This window comes from Equus caballus, chromosome 15 (genome assembly GCF_041296265.1).
Source record: "Equus caballus isolate H_3958 breed thoroughbred chromosome 15, TB-T2T, whole genome shotgun sequence".
Classification (NCBI taxonomy): domain Eukaryota; kingdom Metazoa; phylum Chordata; class Mammalia; order Perissodactyla; family Equidae; genus Equus; species Equus caballus.
The window spans coordinates 28,488,570-28,507,272 of record NC_091698.1 but is presented as its reverse complement, the minus strand read 5'-3'; the positions used below and the strand labels follow the sequence as shown (position 1 = coordinate 28,507,272).

Genomic DNA, 18,703 nt, shown 5'->3' with positions numbered 1-18,703 from the left:
AAGCGTACACGCCGAGTGCAGAGGATGCTGGAGCACCCCTGAGGGCTTCCGAAGGCTGGGGAGCCACACACGAGGTGGGGGACAAGGAGTGGCAGGAGATGGGGCTTGAGGGAGGGTGAGCCTGAGAAAGAACTGATCGCTCGGCCAGTGTGGAGACCTCCAGGCCCCGCTCAGTGCAAAGCTGGGATTCGGCGTGAATCACGGACACAGCCAGTGCCTGCCGCCCTCCCCCTACTCAGTGTGCAGAGAGCACCAGGGAGAGCGGGCGCTGTGCCCAAACCCAGGGAGACCAGGCCTCCTGGGCAGGGAGCAGCCCACCCCATCCTGACATCAGGACCCCGCTGGAGAAATATTTGTCAAAAGCAAAGGGGTAGGCGAGAGTTCAAGCATTTTCCTTCGTAAAGAAAACTCTAAGAGGCTCCCAGCTTCCAGGCGGCAAATGCTCAGAGACGATCACCTTGAAACATCAGGCACACAAGTGGAGGCACGGCCTCAGTTTCCCTTCATTTCTGTCTACAGTACAGGCTGGACTTCCCACCACCCCCGCCTGCCCCTGGGTCACCGTCCTCCACACCAGAGAGGGTGCAGCTGGCTGGTGTGCTCTCAGACGAAGGTCTCTAAGTCGGAGGGCCAACAGTCACCTGGGTGGAGCTCTCTCTCTGGGCCCAGGTCCCCAAGCTGGAAAATGGGGGCGGGGCCTGGGCTAACGCTCTGTGGTTCTCAGCCCTCAGTCTACACTAGAGTCACTGACACACCTGGAAAAACACCGATGCCCAGGTCTGACTAGACTGCAGAGAAGCAGAGTTACAGGGCAGGGAACAGACACCCAGGCTCTTTGTCAAAGGCCTGGGGATGTGTCCACACCACATGAGCCCGTGGAAGATGCTCTGGTGACCCTGTCAGACAGAAGAAGAAGTGCCTGCTGTCTGCACGCCCTGCCCAGCTCAGCGACGGCAGCCCGGACGCTCTGCAGTTCCCGCCTGGACATGGGCAAACTTCCCTCTCCTCTCCTCTCCTCTCCGCTTCTCTCCTTAAGCTTCAGTCCCTGTCTTGCCTTGAACATGAGACTAGCTCGACCTTGGGTGTCCTCTAGATGCTGGGACCAGGCCTCAGTGTCTGTGAATGGGGTTGACCTGGTGATCTGAGGCCCCACCCACCCTGGTGTTTCAGGACTGGAAACCACCCATCTTTAATTCAGTCCAGTTTAGGATGCTGAGCAGAGCTGAGGTTCTCTAAGAACCAAGGAGACCGTACAAAATGAGACAAAAAATTTCCAAAGACATAAAAGAGTTTACATCCGAGGTCTACCTGATCAAATGACTTTTGTGAAAAAAATTTCCTCAGGAGCTAGTCATGGGGGGAGCTCTTGTGTAATCTCAGAGAAGGTTCTCTCTTTTTCTTTCTGAATTAATCCACAGGAGGCAGGCGAGGGGGATGAAGGGTGTAGACTTTAGAGCCAGAGTTACCGAGTTTGTATCAGCTCTGTCACTTACTAGCTGGGTGGCCTGTTGTCCCTGGAGGAGTTACTTAACCTCTCTGTTCCCTCTCTGAAAAACACTGATAACAGCAGTGCCCACCTCATGGGGTTGGGCCCGAGTGCCTGGCCCGTGGGGAGCACTCGAAGTGCTCGCTGTCACAGCTGTCATGTGATGAGGCAGAGCCTCCCCTGTAACCACGTGACATCTCAGGAGGGCTAGGATCTCACCGTGCACAGGGACCCCCTCCACACCCGGGTGCAAACCAGGATTTAAAGGTAACTTCAACAGCATCAAAGAGAAAAACCTGTGATCCCCAGGAAACCAGAGTGGAGGAAAATGTGTGTGCCTCCGCAGAAGGACACAGAGGATGTAAAAATATGAGCAAGTCCTCCTGCAAACGGTGAGCCTTGCTCACAAAGGGAAAGGGATCCCCCGGCACGTTCTTGAGATCCGTGTGGCGTCCCCTGCTCGTGCGGGGCTGGAGGAGCTCCGCGTGCACAACCGTCCAGTGTTCTTGCTGCAGGACGTGGACACCTGAGGTCAGTGCAGAGGAATTGCTCAAATTCTCTGGATTTTCTCGGGGGCTCCATCTTACTGTGTCAGGGTCTCCACAAGCGACCCTCTTCCAATAACAAGTCAAGACGTGAACCACAGAGCGCTTCCCACACACACATCTGCTCGTGCGGCCCCTCGGAGCCCAGCGTCAGAACTCCCACCAGCTCCGAGGGCACGGGGTGCACCCTGAAGGTGCGTGTGACAGGAGTTTGTGCCTTGGACTCGAGAAGTAAAGGACTCTGAGCACAGAACACAGGCTGTGCACCCAACACTCAGCCATCTCGTCACTTACGTCAGGCAGGCAAAAGTCATCCTCCAGGAAGGTACAGAAAAGCTGGCCACACTGGATGAGGCTCATCCCAGGTGCTATGCACTCTGGGCCCTGGGTGCTCTCCCAAGGCCACAGGATCAGCAGCCCTGATTCTGCTGCTGGAAGCGTTTGTCCCCACTGAGCTCTGTCAGCAGTGAGGGACCACGCAATGCCAGGAGGGGTGCTGTGGAGGGGACTGACCAGCACAGTGACCGTGTGCCCAAGGAGAGGCCCAGCAGTCCCAGGTCCATGGGGTGCTGACTCAAAAGTGAGTCATTCTGTGAGTTAGAGTAGAGGGCATGTCCCGTGTGTGTGTGTGTGTGTCTGTGTGTGTAGACACTGGTTAAGGATGAGCTCCTGCAGGGAAGGGCAGTGGCATCAAGGTGACATCAAGAGGACATGAGCACCAGGGGACAGGAGAAGCACAGAGTGGAAGTCAGAGGAGAAAGACCAAACCCCCAACACACTGGGGCCTCCCAGACCCCAGAGAACGGGGCTGAGGGCAGCCGGGGCTGAGAGGCAGGGAGAGCAGGAGGCAAACACGGAGGGGCTTCTGCCAGAGCCCTAGTTCTGTGTGAGCCCCACCCCCTCGTATGGAGTTTCTCAACTCAGCAAGCCGAAGGAGGGACTTCCTTCACTTGCTCACTTGCTCACCCACTCATTCATTCATTCATGCATTTAACAGATGCCGAGGGTGACCATGACCACGGTCAGCACTGAGGGCAGGTCCATCCAGGGACATAGACTTTATTAAAGACACACAAATAAATGGAGCCCGTCTCTCCCTTCCTGTCCTCTCTCTTCCAGTCCTGCCACCAGGCCCACTGGAGCAGCTCTGGGTCCAGCAAGGGCAGAGTCAGGTCCTGGTGACAGTGTCAGGGCCTCAGCGAGGGTGAACACTGCTCAGCACCTCTCCCCAGGACAAGGGCCCAGAAATCTGCACAGGACCCCCATTCTGACCCCAGGGGACATGTCTGGAAGGAGGCAGAAGACTCCTGTGTGGGGACCCCTACCTCTCTGCCAATTATTGGGAATCTGAGCTCTGAGGCTACTCCCAAAGTGAAAACAAACAGTGGTGTTGAGGCCCCCTGACTCAGTTTACCTGCTCCAGTTGCTCTGGCCTCCCAGGCCCTTCATCAGCAGGCTCCCTCCTTCCAGGGGACCTATCATGCACCATCCTCTCAAGGCAGCTTAGATCCTGTCCTTTCATCTACACTGTAGGCAAACCCAGGACTCAGGGGCCCTTGAGTCTGTTTGTAAAGAGAAGGATAGAGATTTGGGATTCAAAGAGAGAGGAGATGGGGCCAGTCCCGTGGCCAAGTGGTTAAGTTGGTGCGCTCCTTTTCAGAGGCCCGGGGTTTTGCTGGTTTGGATCCTGGGCGCAGATACGGTACTGCTCATCAGGTCATGCTAAGGCAACATCCCACATGCCATAACTAGAAGGATCCACAACTAAAATATACGCAACTATGTACCAGGGGGATTTTGGGAGAAAAAGCAGAAAGAAAGAAAAAAAAGAAGATTGGCAACAGTTGTTAACTCAGGTGTCAATCTTTAAAATAAAAAAGAGAGAGGAGGAGTGTTCAGGTCTGTAGCTGATGTTACCAGGGCGAGGGTACCCTGGGAGAGGCCCTGCTCAGGCCTCCCCCCTTCCCGAAGTCCCCGGGCAGTCTGCTCTCCCTAGTACCCGCTAGCCCTCTGCTCCACAGCACTGGCCGTGAGCATGATGGACGATCGCTGACCAGTGTCAGCCTCCCTCACGAGCCAGAAGACAGTCATCAGCTCCTGAGGGAAGGACACTCCCCTAGATGACAAAGCTGGGGGCTCTCACACAGGCCTGTCCTCGTCTGGGTGGAAATGTTTCCCCATCAACCTGTACCCCCTGGCTTTACCCACAGGATGAACAGAGACAAGGAGGTTCCATGAAAAATACAGTAAGCCACCTCTAAGAGACAAAATCTGTGGAAATGTAGACCAGACGGGAGAGGCTTTGGTCTGAGAAAAACAAAAGGTATTGATGGGAGTCACCAAATAAGTCAGCAATGTGGTCAGCCAACAAAACAGGTGTGTACCTGCTGACAGTGAGAAGAAACCCCCATCAATGGCCCAAAGCATCTCTGAGGGTCCCAGGGGTCTCCCTCATGAGTGGTGGTGACTGTCAGTTTCACCCTCTGTCTGTCCTTGGGGTCAAGGACTGTCTTATGATTTATAAAAATTATCCACGCAGGAGATGAAATCCTAGCCCCTTTCCCACCAATGCACGCTGATAACAAATGTCTCAGAGGGCACCGTCTGGGCAGGGACATGGGCAGACTCAGGGTCCAGGTGGGAGACAGACCACAAGCAAGGGCCTGCAGGACAGGAAAGGGGTTCCTGCAGGTGGGCTTCTGGGTGGAGATGTTGGGTAAGACAGGCCTGAAGGACAGAGGACTTAGCCCCTCCATGCCACCTGCACCAAAGGAGCGTCACAAATGGAGAGCAGCGAGGACTGTGGGGCTGGTTCTGGAAAGAGTCCTAAGATGTAAAAGCTGGGTGGTTCCTTCCCGCCAGGGCCCTCAGTCCAACCGTCCCTGGCTTATCACCAAGCAGCCACAAGGCTGGGGAGGTGGGGCATGACTATGTGCTAGAGAATGTCCCCTCCCTGAAGCAACGCCCTCCCAAACAGTGATGCACTGACACCGACGACAAATCAGTTTTAAAGGTTTGATCCTGGAAACTGGTCCTGATGAGGATCAAGGCTGCCACAGGGAGAGAAGTCCAAGGCATCCTGACCTGCATTCCGGTCTATATCATCCTCCGGGAAGCACAGGACGTCCTGACCTGATTCCTATCCAAAGTTGTAAGACCACCTGATAACCAGACCCCACCTGAACTGATACCATTTTAAAGATTTCTTTCATGATCTTTCCTTTGTCTTGTAATGAAATAACTCACACACCTATGCCTTATAAATTTAGCCCTGACCTCAACCCATTGCAGCTCTTCACCGCCCAGGGGTCCTGTCCCCATGCTACTCCACGTTATTCTCTGAATGAAAGAGCACTACTGCCAGACCTTGAGAGCCAAGAAATCTTTCTTTTGACTCCTCGACTCCCCGAGCCCGCATCAGTCCCTTCCCCTTCAGCAGATGCAGCAATTTGCTTGGCTCTCAGAATTCATACAGTTTTCCCCCAACACGACCTGGCACCAGGCTGGCAGGGCAGTGCAGAGAGAGGCTCAGGAAGTCCCCACCCCCAAGGCAGAAGGCAGGACAGGATTGCCACGGCCCCCTCTTTCCTTTGGCCACCCTGTCAGGCTGACTAGGGGCAGCTCCAAGCACAGGAGCCACTGGAAAGCCCTACAGAGGGTGGTGTCTGTGCAGTACTTGGGGACCCCAGGGACAAGTCACGTGTGCCTCCACAGCCCGGCCCACCCCCTAATCTCACTCTCCCCCTACCACGTGCACTCTGCCCGGGAAGGGCATGGAAGGTCAAAGGTGGTGGGGATTGGCCGCACAGCCCCTCTTGCAGTTGCCCCCTTTGAGCGTGGATCGGCCAGCTGATCAGAGCAGCTGTTTGACTTATTAGTAAATTAATGATAATTGCACCTAATAGCCATTGAGCAGGAGCTGCGGGCACCATGTGGTTTGAAGAGCTTTGCATACGTTACACTCACTTAGTCCTCACAGCAATCCTGGAGGTGGGTGCTATTACAGGCCATTTCATTGATGCAGAAACTGAGGTGCAGTGGCTGCTCACATGCCCATATCTGCTGAGGGCCAGCTCTGACAGGCTGGTTGTGGAGCCAGGTCAGGACGGCCCTGTGTGTGGCAGTCACCCAAGGCCACACACAGGCAGTTCACCATGAAATCTCCCATGTGTAGGGCCGGCTTTGGAAATGGCCATGAGAACAGTAACACGGAGGGAGAGGAGACTGCCCGGTAGCCTTCATACTGCTCCCTCTGCCCCAGGCCTAGAGAAGCAGAGAACCCAAAGGAGGAGGTGATGGGAGGCAGCCTCCTCTCCCCAACCCTCCACTGGCTAACAGGCTCTGTCCCTTCAGCGGAAAGAACACCAAGGTGTGTGTTTAAGACCAAAAACAAGCAAAAGACCCGAACCCTGAAGGACATCGCTCCCTCTTCAGCAGACACAGGCCTGTGTTCCTCATCCCCGGGTCCATCAACACGACCTTTGTCACCCTCACCTCCACCCCTACTACGAGGGTCGGGATGTGGCCTTCATCTCCTGTCCTTCCACCTTTGCTCTTTTCCTGGAGTGTCCCCCCCAAAGCCTGTGCCCTGGGCCCTCTAATGGCCTCCTTCAAAGGTGGATCCAGGAATTGCAGGGTCCTCCCCCTCCTCCTCCTCTTCCTGCCCCCTCCTCTCCAGCCCAACTGCCTTCTAACAGGAGTGGGGGCTCTGGGGTGTAATTTCAGTTCAGCTGAGAGGGGCTGGGTGGCCCTGGGCCTTTCTCTTCCCACTCTCTGTGCAGATCAAGGGGTGATGGCTGGTGACAAGGCTTTTCTTCTGGTTCCAGCACATTTTTCTCAGGCCCCAGGGCCTTGGTGCCACAAAGTGATTCACCACAGGGGTGGTTCTGCCCCAGTGTGGACAGAACAGCAGCTATTAATGAGCTGGGAGTGCTAAAGAGCCTGGAGCAGAGAATCAAGGCCAGTCCATCCCCCTAGGAAATCATTTCACTGCTGAGGCCCAGCAGGAGCCAATCAGGAACCAAACCTTCCACCAGAATGCAGAGGGCAAGTCAGGGCCCAGGATGCAGAGAACCCAGGGAGCTGCTCCTGCTCCCGGGACAGTCTGCAACCTGTGAGGAGTCGGCCACACTTTCCCATGGCATCAGTGCTCCAGGGACAAGGGGGCCCACCCACTGTCCTCGTCCATCAGCACCCGAGGAGGACACCTGCTGGGCCATCTCACCAGGGCCTGACCTTGGTGGCCTTTGGTCCCAAACACTATTTCCAGGGACTGAGAGTTGAAAGGCCAGGAGGGAGCCCAGACAGACTTGTATCACAGGTAGGAGCTAGGGCTCAGCTCTGGATCCATCAGGAGTCAGCCCCCAGCCCCCATCCAGTCTAGACTGGCTGGCCCCCTCCCACCTCAAGGCAGGGCCCAGGGGGCTGAGTCCCCCACCCCCAGCCCTTCCCTCAGAGGATGTGCCTGAGCCCAGAGCAAAGCCACCCATTCCTAAGGCTGCAGACCCGGCCTCGGCCAGCAGCCCAATGCGCTCTCCCACTCTCTGTGGGCCTGTGGGTGCAACAGTCAGCCTTTGTCCCTGTCTGACCTGAGCCTGAGCTCTCCCTGCCATGGCATCTGCCTGCGGTCCTCCTGCTCTCTCCTGAAAACACTAGGACAGAGAGGGTGCCTCGTACCACTCCCGATATTACCCCATCTGTGTCAAGTGGAGGAGTGACTTAGGGAAAATTTAAAAGCAATCTTTCTCCATGTGGCTTGGTAGTGACGACATGCATGACGCCCATCACTAACTGAACTGCAGAACTCAAGCATAGGTTCTGAAGCATTTACGTGTTTAAGAGATGCAATCGCCAACCACTCTGGACCAGACCAAGCCTCACCACAAGAGCGAGGCCTATGACCTTTGCCTCACTTTAATGCTGAGATCTCTCAGGAGGAGCTTAGGCCTTATTCCTGTAACCTGTAGTGTATGTGGAAGCGTGTTTTCCAACTGAGCCTGCTCAAGGGAATACCCACTCCTCCCTTTTGAATATTCATTCTTCATCCATAATAAAAGGCCCCTGGGTCCCTTTGTTCCTGGAGGCCACGACTTTGGAAATGATTCCATGTGGCCTCCCATTTGCTGCAAATAAGTTCCACTTTGTGTGACAACTACTTCTGGTCGAGAGTCTGATTTTAATCTGCCAGGATGTGAACTCACTTTTGGTTAGGTAACAAAAATGGCAACCACGAAGGGACAAACTTCTTCATCCTTGTGTCACCAGCTTGACGTCACTGCCCCATCGGGGGACCCAGAGGTTGCCCTGAGAACTTTGCTCAGAGGATCTCTTGACGGTGGTGAGTGGTGCCACCTCTCACCTACATGCCACAGCATGGCTATAAGAATTATTTCTTTAAATTGTCTCACAAAATATGTTTAAGCCTGGTTCTGTCTTTAGAGGGTTTGAAGGCCCCGTGCCTGTCTTTCGGGGCTTGAGACGCCTCTGCAGTGATTAAGGGATTACATGACCCAGCCATTGGAGAGGCCCAGTGCTTTGGGTCTGGCAAAATGGGAGTGTTCCGACCTTTGACTAGTCATTAATGGGGTTTGATTCCCTTCTGGAGTGATGAGGTGGGGGTTCGAGGTCCCCGTGGAGTCACTGAGTCTGCCCTATGTGGGCTTGAGGCGCTCTGGAACTGCTGAGTTTGTGTAGTCTGTGCCTGTGTCTGTGACAAAAGGAGGGGTCGCCTTAGATGGAGTTAAATTCCCTGTGGATTTGAGTCTAGCTTTATGGTCGGGACACCTGACACTTAGCCAGGTACCTGAGGGGTTCTGCAGATATTAAGGCAATTTGCTGTTTTTCCTGTTTAACTAGAGGGGTGACTCATGGGTCTCGAGGATTCGTGAGCTTGTTTTCCAGAGGATTCGTGAGCTTGTTTTACAAAGAAAGAGAATGCCTTGAGAGAGGCCACAATCACCAAATGGCCAGCCCTCAGCAGTCATTGAAACCCAGAAGTCAGACGGCTCAGGGGCTTATTGGGAGGGACCTTTTATTTCCCTGAGGCTCCTCCTGCCAAGTGCCTTAGCTCTGTAAACAAACCGCCCCCCCCCCACGCTTTCTGTTCTTTGGGAGGTGGGCTTAAGGGAACCCAGGCTGCTGCCTACTCATTTCAGCCAATTCAAATAAACCTTTCTCCATCTCCAAGCACCAGTGTCTCAGTGTCTGACTTGCTGGGCATCCGGCACACGAACTTGAGATTGAGAGGTTTGGCGTCAGTTCTGCTGAGCCAGCCAGGAGTCTTGTGCCGTGGTCGGATGGCCCTGGTGAGGGTTCGTGTGGTTGGTGGTCTCCAGCAGCTGTGTGTGTGTGAGTGCGTGTGTGTGTAAGTTTGTTGGTTTGCCTGAAATGGGCATGTTCTCAAAGTTATAAGTAGTGGCAGCAGCCCAGAGGGGAAGGCGGCACAGAAGGTGGAGGAGGACAGCCCAGAGCTCCTGCGCCATCATGGCAGCAGCGGCGGCCCCAGCCATGATAGTGACGGTGGTGGCAGCAGTGGCAGCCCCAGCCGCAGGTGGGCGCCTCTGTGCTGGGCCTGGCCCAGCTTGGCCCAGGTGCTACAAGCAGCAGAAGAGGCAGCAGCGGTGGAAAACCCCTTGGCCCCTTTTTCCATCAATAACCAGGATTTAACTGAGGATGAAAGAGAAGACAAGAAGATGAAAAGGCAAACCGCCTGGCTGGCTGTGGCCCGCCAGACTGTTCAAGGTAACCTGAGGGAAAGGAGGACGCATTTCCTTCCCAAATTCCGAAAGGGGGTTGGGGGGGTGGGGTTATCTGCTGGTACATTGTGAGAGAAGCTTCCTCTTGGGGCCCTGGGCAGAGCTGAGACAAGCAGCGTCCTATGTTAACATCCTGTGCTGTGAATGGGGACCCAGTGTCATGAAGCCCCTGGCTTAGAAGGAGAAGGAGGAGGAAGAAACAGAGACTGTGGTTCCAAAAGGAATGTCCCCCTTGGGTGGGGACAGGGAACAGGCCAGAAGCAGAGCCCTGGGTGCAGCTGTTGGGGAGGGGAGACCCTGAATGTTCCACCGGGGCCTGTGTGGGGTGCACTGGGACCCACCGCCTGCAACAGCAGTGTGGCCTGTGGGCTCGGGGGGCTCAGAGAGGCAGGGTCACAGCCCTGGCTGGGCTGCCTTCCACCTCCCGTGAGGACCCTGAGCTTTCAGAGGGCAGGGGCTCTGGGCTGAGGTGCTGGGCAGGGTAAGGTTGCCAGGCCCCACCCTGAGCCATCGCCCTTCCCTGCTCTGGTGGGCAGTGTCCCTGCTTTGGGAGAGGAAGGGAGCCCCACCCTGTTGGTCCTGGAGGCCAAGGGTTTCACATCTGCCCCTCCCAGGCTATTAGGAGCTCAGGCATGGAAATAGGAACTCTGAGTAATCAACTCGCTGGATGACAGATCTAAAAACTAATCAAGCATTTCACACCCATTGGACTAAGAGAAAATTACAAAGTCTGACGCTACCAAGTGTGGCCAAGATGATGCACAACGGGGACTTTCATCTGCTGCTGGTGGGAGTCAGGAAGGTCCAGGGTTAGCCTGAAGCTTATACAATTTGGGGACCTTTATAAAAGAATGAAAAATGAGTCTGAGTCTTGGAAGGGGCCTGAGCAAGTGCGGGTCCTGAGCTCAATTAAGCTTTATAAGCTTCCCAGTGACTCCGCTCCCGGGCTGTGTGAATTGGAATAACCCTTTTGGACAGCAATGTGGTAACTCTGGGAAGATGAAGATGTGTGTTCCCTATGACCCAGCGAGTCCAATCCTCTGTGTGTCCCCCAGGAAATTCCCAACATGTAACCACAGAGGCCAATACAAGAATGTTCTTTGGCAATGCCGTCTGCAACAGCAAAAAGCCACAACTGGAAATGGCCAAAATGTCCATCATCAGAAGAATGGACAAACAGCATCAATGTATATAAACCTCAACACCGTTGCGTGGAAAGCTCGCTGCAGAAGGACATGACAGGACTACACTATTTCCATGAAGTGTGAAAACACAGAACACAGCGCCTGTGGAGCTCACAGGCAGTCAGGGTGCAGGGAAGGGCTGACCCTGCCTGGGCGTCAGGACCACCACGTCCAGCCCGGGGCTCCTGAGGATGGAGGGAGGGGAGTAAGACAGCGGCACATCCAGGGCTTAGAAGCCTCCTGAAAAGCTTATTTGCTTCACACTAAAAGGAAATACGGCAAAATATTAAGATTTGACAAAGCTGAGTGATAATTATGTGGGTGTCTATTAAAGTATTATATATACTTTTCTGTAATATTTGAAATATTTCTTAATTTTTGTTTTTTTAAAAAATTGAAGTTCACATAATATCAAACTAACCATTTTACATTGCCCAGTTCAATGGAATTTAATACACTCACGATGTTGTGCAGCCGCCACCTCTGTCTAACCCCAAACATTTCCATCCCCCAAAAGGAAACCCCGCACCCATTACGCAGCTGCTCCCCATTCCCCTCCTCCCAGCCCCTGGCAAACCTCCAGTCTGTGCTCTGTCTGTGGATTTGCCCATTCTGGGTATTTTATATGAACGGAATCACACAGTATGTGACCCTCCTGTCTGGCTCCTTTTACTCAGCACAGTGTTTCCAACTGTGTGGAATGTCTCAGTGCTTCCTCCCTTTCTAGGGCTGCATAATATTCCACTGTGTGAATATGTCACAGTTTGTACATTTCATCCATTGACTGGACATTTCGGCTGTTTCCACCTGCTGGTTACTGTGAATAGAGCTGCTATGAACACGCATGTCCATGTGCCTATTCAGGTCCCTGCTTTCAATTCTGCTGGGTATACACCTAAGCATGGAATTGCTGGGTTATGGTGTAATTTTTTTGAGGAACCACCAAACTGATTTCAACAGCAGATGAACCATTTGATCTTTCCACCAGCAATGTGTGAGGACTCCAATTTCTCCACATCCTGGCTCACACTTGCTATTTCCCGTTGTTTTTTTTTTTATATAATAGTCATCCTAATTTCATGTGAAATGGTACCTCACTGCGGTTTTGATTTCATTTTCTTAATGACTAAAGATGGTGAGTATCTTTTCATGTGCTTAGTGGCCATTCATACATCATCTTTGGAGAAAAGTCTATTTGAGTCCTTTGTCCATTTTCTAACTGGCTTGTTTATCTTTTTGTTGTTGTGTTGTAATGGTCCATAATTTTAAAAAAACTCTCCCAGGGCGGCCAGCACCTCCTTGGGCCCTTTCATTCTCTGCTCTTTCACACACCAAGCACGTCCAGCTTTATACATACAATCCCTGCAGAGGAAACTTAAAGGACTGGTGTCTGCTCTCTTTCCTGTTCTAGGCACCCTGCGAGCCACCTGCAATCTAGGGAGGAGGAAAGAGATTGACGGTGAAAACAGAGGGATCCAGAGCCTCTCAGAAAGTTGGAAGGGTTGGCTTTAGGGGAGCATGTCTCAGATGGAGGAGAAAAAACATCTTCTAAGACAGCTGAAAGTGAAGTGTAGAAAATGGAGAATTATTTCTTCTAGAAGCCCCTACTATCACAAGTCAGAAAACTGCCTTGTAGGAGAAAGTCTCCACTAATCCAGGGCTCTGAGATTTCCTACCCCCCTGCTCTCTCCTTTCACTTGGTGGGATGGGGGGATCCTCCTGTCCCCTCCCCCACAGACCACCTGCCTGGCTGGGCTGTCCTTCCCCCAGGGGCACTCCTTCCTCTGGGCTGGGATACCAAGAGGAGGCAGTGGGCACTGGGCTGTGCCTTCTGTGAAGCCAGGTCCCCCCCACCTGCCATCTCCTGCTGCCACCTGAGCCAGCTCTTGTGAAGGCAAGAGAAGGAGGTGTCCCAGAGTCTTCTGCATGAAGCCCAGCTAATACCCTCTCATGATTCTTGTCACAGTGCTCCCCAAACAGCTGCAAAGGCAGAGGAAGCCCCTCATTAGGGCAATGCAAAAGACACTAGGAGGACCTTTTGTTGTTTAAAAATCTCTCTGCCCATCACACCTCACCGTCAGCCACCATCTCTTTTGGTCATGAATCTGCCTTTGTAAACACAGTGGCCTCTGAAAGAATCACCACCACTCATCCCAGGTCCTGGGCATTGTGCGCTCATCTTCAGACATCCAACCTCAGGCAAGCACAGGCCCAGTGCTGAACAGACGCACCCAGAGGAGCCACTTGGGGAAAGGATGTGCCAGTGGGTGCAAGCCCCTCCCCACTCTGGGCCTGGGTGTCCCTATCTATAAATGGTGGGACTGGGCACAGTAGTGTCAAGCGTTTCTTCTAGATGTCACTTCCTGGGGCCTGACTGGCCCCAGGACTTGATGTCACTCTGGATACATGCAGGTGTGAGCTCAACTCAACGCTCACAAATGCAGTGAAATGGTGCCACCAGGCAACCTCAGTCCCCTTAGCCCTTTCTCCAAACCCTCCATGGATGACAGAACCTGCTCCCTGTGCTGGTCACACCCTCCCGCCTCCAATCAGGCAAGAAGAAGCTGGGGTCCTGTTTTTAAACAGGTTTGGAAAAACTCTTTTCCAACAAGCTCTTCTGCAGCAGGGGTGCTGGGAATGGAGTCTCCGTGGCTGCAACACTCAGCACCCATAGAACACACACAGCAGCCCCTCCCAGGTAAGGGCCTGTGGCCCCTGGGGAGTTTAGGCTGAGGGGCGCGATGGCCATGACATAGTGAGCACTTTACCAGGAGCCCAGAGTAAGAAGTGCTTTCTGGCAGCCACCTGGAGAGCCTTGTGGTTGCAGTATCAGGATGGACCAATCACAGGTAGGGAGGCCTTAGGACTGCTCAAGGTCAGCCAAGGCACTGGACCACTAGCGCCAGCCCCCTCCCTCCCCTCACTCCACACACAGGGCAGAAAGACTGTGGCAGAGCAAGGGTGGCCTGTTTTATTATTTCCAGATCAAAGTTGTCGCAAATGTGTTCTCTCTCCAGAAACTATCAAAGGTCAAAAGAGAATACTCCGGATTCAGCTCCTCCTAGGACACAAACCCAGTCCCCAAACCTCAGTTGGTGATGCTCAGGCTTCTTTTGTTCATTTTTGTAAACGAAATCCTAACCATGGACAAAGCTGGGCAGCTCCACAAGGACGTCGCTCTCCCATAAAGGCTTCCTCTGCGCCCATGGGAGGCGGGTCGGAGCGCAGCTTCGGAACCAGCGCGCAACGGATGGACCCTGGCCAGCTTCCTACATCTGACCTACGTTGCGAATTTGATTTTCCTACCTAAGTCCCGGAGACTGTTTCCCCCATTATCATTGGTCTAGAAAAGGCCAAACGACTCGAGTTGGGAGACTTTCCTCACCCTGGCCCTGGTATCCCAAAGCTCCCAGGACACGCGCAACTTGTGGATCTGGTTGGATCTCTGAGAGGAACCCCCACGATACCGCGCAGCCCATCCCGCCCCCTCCCAGGCTCGGGCGCCAGCCACTCACAAATTCTAAACTGAAAAGCAGATCTGGGCAGGTGGTGAAGACTTTGATGCCGCTGGGCAGGGGTCCGTCATCCATGCTGGCGTGCTGGCGTGGCCTCGGGACAGGACGCAAGGCTCTGGCTCGGCGGTGATCGCTCACCTGCTCTCGGAGCCCAGCGGCCCGGTCCCCCCGAGCGCGGGGAGGATTAAGAGCAGAGGCGCCCGGGACCCAGGAGGGAGGAGCCCAGGCCGCCCTCCCCGCCCCGTCCGAACCAGCCCTGCGCGCCCCAAGGGACCCGCCAAAGTGCCTCGGGCGCCGCCCTGAACCATCCGAGGGCACGCAGCGGGCCTGCCGACCTGGGACGGGGACCCGACTCCTGCGTCCACCTCCGGGCGCCATCTCCCGTGGGGAGCAGGAAAAGCCACTGAAGAATGAGAACCATCAATAACGAGGCTCCCAAAACTCCCCACTGCGGCACCGCTCGGGTCACGATTACTTTGTTCTTGAGTTGTGTCTCCATCTTTCAGTGGTTGCTTTCATATGAGCGACCTCCGCGTCCAAACTCGCCGTGGGACGAGCTCCTGGTCCTGCCCGCAGCTGCAGGCTGGGGGTCTGCAGGGGCGTCTTTGGGACCGGCTCTGGCCACCACCCCTTCGCCCTGCGGCTTCGGAGCGCCGGGAACTCTGCACCCACAGTCCGTTCCACTGGGTGCTGGAGCTTCAGTCTGTCCGTCTGAGGGGAGGAGGCCGCTCTCAGCCCTGCCAGCCCCGGAGGAGGGCGGTGGAGGCGGCGCTCGGGCGGATCTGCATTGAATCCAAGGGACAGGAAGGGCCTCCTAGAGCAGATCCCTGCCCTTCTCTCAGAGGGGGCGGCCCTGCGTCTCTGCGGTGGCAGGACTCCCTCCCCACGTCCTTGCACTACCCTTTGCTGCTGGTTTTCTTTTTTTCTGAACCACAGTTTTTAAATTACTTTTTGGTATATTTTTTACACAAGAATCATACTTCAGTGGTTTGCTGTTTATTTTAGTTTACATACTAGTACTCAGTTCTCTCCTACAAATCCTAGCCAGCAGTCCAGTGCATGCTAGATCAGACTCCCCAGCGCTTCTGTGGTTTCACCCACAGCCCCAGCTGGCACAGACCCCTCTCTCCAGTGGGACCCTTACCCTTTCTCTCTACACAACTCTTTCCTTCCTAGTCCTTATGAAGAGAGGTCAGTCCCTGGACTCACTTTCCAAAAAGAAAAAAGAAAACAAAACCCATGCCACAAGCTGTCCATTCTGACACTTACAGAGACAGACTCGGCATTTAAAATGATAAAATAGCACTGCCTTCTCTGTGAGCCTCCTCTGAACTGCTGGCCTTGCTGGCCTCAGACCTACGTTGCCATTGTGCCAGGGCCCATGGATCCCCACCAGGGCCCCAGGGCAGGACCTGATGCCTGGATGAGACTTCCTGGGCTGGAAGGGCTGTGAGATTGTCAGCCCCCACCCCCACCCCCTGGCTCCTCATTCTCTGGGGGCATCTTACACTCACTCAGCAGAGCCTGCTGGCCCTGGGAGGACATCTTCCTGGCCAGGAGACTCTGGTGGGGACAAGCCACAAGCCGCCCTCAAGCAAATCCATCCAAAGCTGTTTGGCAATTTCACTGTCAGTATTCACTAATTAAATACACAAAGGTCTTCTAAACTCTTGATAACCTCTTCACCCAGACTTGAAGTTTTTGTTTGTTTATTTTTCGGTTGGGTTTTCTGCTGGCTGTTTCAAACCTTTGCTGCTAAATTCCACAGCCTTGGGCTTGTGACTCTGGGGAGACAGCGCAGCTCCCTGATGCAGCCCAGTGAGGCTGATGAGCTCCAGCCTCCTTTGATGAGGCCCAAGAGCCACAAGGATTTAGGAAGGACCCTTTCCCTGTGACCCTCATCTCACCTGCCATCTTTGCTTGATGGTCCTCTTCCTGACCACACTCTGCCCTCTGCAGGGCAGCCCCCACCCCATCCCCATCCGCCTGTCTCCTTCCTGCCACATCACGTCCTCAGTGCCCACCAAGACCCCAGCCCATGCACAGTGCTCAGTAAATACCTGCCCTCTGCCGGGATGGACCCGGCCTTGTTGGTGCTTGACCGCCCGAGGAGGAAGTGCAATGACTCTGTTTGAATGTAGAGTGTGGTCAGTAGAGACGGTCTGTCTGCATGTCACAGAGCTGCCCCAGGGTGCTCTGGGCCACGAGCCGATGATGTAGGGGGTTCATGTCCATAAGAAGACAGGACCACACTTTGGTCTCCTGTAGGACATGAGAAAACACCCTCAGCCCATAATGACTCACTGCAGGGTCCTCGGTCCTCCTGGCAGCACAGTGGGTGTGAACATGGGGTCAGTCTGGGAGGATCTGGGGCTTCTGTCAAAATAAGAACATGGCCTGGGTTGGGTTTCTACAAAGTAGGACCTAGAAAGTGACAATTGCTGTGCCAGCCCGGGGGTGGAAGAGGTCACCTCCAGCTGGTGTGTGTCAGGGGAGGGAATTGGGGGTGGGAGAAGGGACTAGGGGACAGGGACGTGTCAGGGAAAGATTCATGGGGCAGGACTTGCCAGTAATAATAGTAGGTGGGACTACTTTTGGGTTCTGCAGAATGACCCCCATTTTACTGATGAGGTGATGGAGGCTCAGAAAGGTTAAGTAGCTGCCCAAGGCCACACAGCAGGTGAGTGGGGGAGCTCAGCCTTGAACCTGAGTGACGCTGCGCCTCCATAGCTGCAAGCCCTTGATCAAGACTGTGCTTAATAGATGGATGGATGGACGGAGGAGGAAGTCGTGGTATATACAGACAATGAAATATTACTCAGCCATAGTAAACGAGGAAATCCTGCTATTGTGACAACATGGATGGACCTTGAAGGCATCATGCTGAGTGAAATAAGTCAGACAGAAAGAGACAAATACTGTATGACCCCACTTATATGTGGAACCTAAAAAAACAAAAAACAGCAACAAAAATCCCACCAAACTCATAGAAAAAGAGGTCAGACAGAGATGGGGTCTGGGGGGAGGGGGATTGGAAGAAGGTCAAAAGGTACAAACTTCCAGTTCTAAGATGAATAAGTACCAGGGACATAGTGTCCAGCACGGTGACTACAGCGAACACAGCTGTGTGAGATGCAGGAAAGTTGTTAAGAGAGTAGAGCCTAAGAGTTCTCATCACAAGGAGAACTTTCTTTTTCTTTTCTTTTTATTGTATCTGTATGAGATGATGGATGTTCAGTAACCTATTGTGGTAATCACTTCACATTTATATGTAAATCAAACCATCATGCTGTACGCCTGAGACATACAGTGATGTCAATTATTCCTCAGTAAAACTGGAAAAAATTCAAACAGTACAGAAATTTTTTAAAAACCATAGTGAGGTGCCTGCCCAATGGCCAAGTGGTTAAGTTTGCACGCTCTGCTTCGGTGGCCCAGGGTTTCACCAGTTTGGATCCTGGGTGCAGAAATGGCACCACTCATCAGGCCATGCTAAGGCGGCATCCCACATGCCACAACTAGAAGGATCCACAGCTAAAAATACACAGCTATGTACCGGGGGGCTTTGGGGAGAAAAAGGAAAAATAAAATCTTTAAAAAAAAAAGTCAAATTTTTTAAAAACCATGGACAATTGCCAGTCAAATGCTGAGTTCCATGCAGACCATCGGCAGCCACCAAATCCAGTCTTCATGTTCATCTCAAACTTGGCCCTGGGCACTGGCTCCCTGAGGCATCTCTGCCCGGCTCACAGGGCTCTGGACCTTTCCTTCCCTGACTAGGAACACAAGGTTGGAGGTCATCACCCTCATTATGGACGGGGAAGCTGGGTGAAGGCCGAGTTCAGAGAGCTGCCCTGGGCCAGCACTGACCCCAAGGGATTGTGTCTGTTTCACAGTCACCCGCAGCCCTGGATTCCCACTCCTGGCAGAAGCAACAAGGGCACCTGCTGGGCTGATGGACTAATGGAGTCCCAGCTGCCTTGACCCCAGGAGGGCAGAGGGGAGACAGCACTGCTGAGGGCCTACGAAGTGCCCAGCCCCACCATAGGCACTTTGCCCACACGACCTCATTAATCCCATGGAGGCTTTCTGACAGCTGTCGCCCCACCCTGCAGGCTCAGATGGGGAGGGAACATGCTCAGGCGACATGGAGGACATCCGGACTGCTTGACTCCAGAAGACAGATGGTCCCCACTGCCTCTGTGCCTACTGCATAAAG

The 18,703-nt window shown here is 53.8% G+C and overlaps 1 protein-coding gene across 1 annotated transcript in view; it reads right to left on the bottom strand.

Moving 5' to 3' along the window:
• Window positions 1-15,197, bottom strand: part of LOC102147863 (myelin and lymphocyte protein) — a 28,205-nt gene extending 13,008 nt beyond the window's left edge. The window contains exon 1 of the mRNA XM_005600244.4: window positions 14,485-15,197. Coding sequence (XP_005600301.2) covers window positions 14,485-14,862 — 378 coding nt within the window. The 5' untranslated portion in view covers window positions 14,863-15,197. The remainder of the gene's footprint in view (window positions 1-14,484) is intronic.
• Window positions 15,198-18,703: the final 3,506 nt, after the last annotated feature.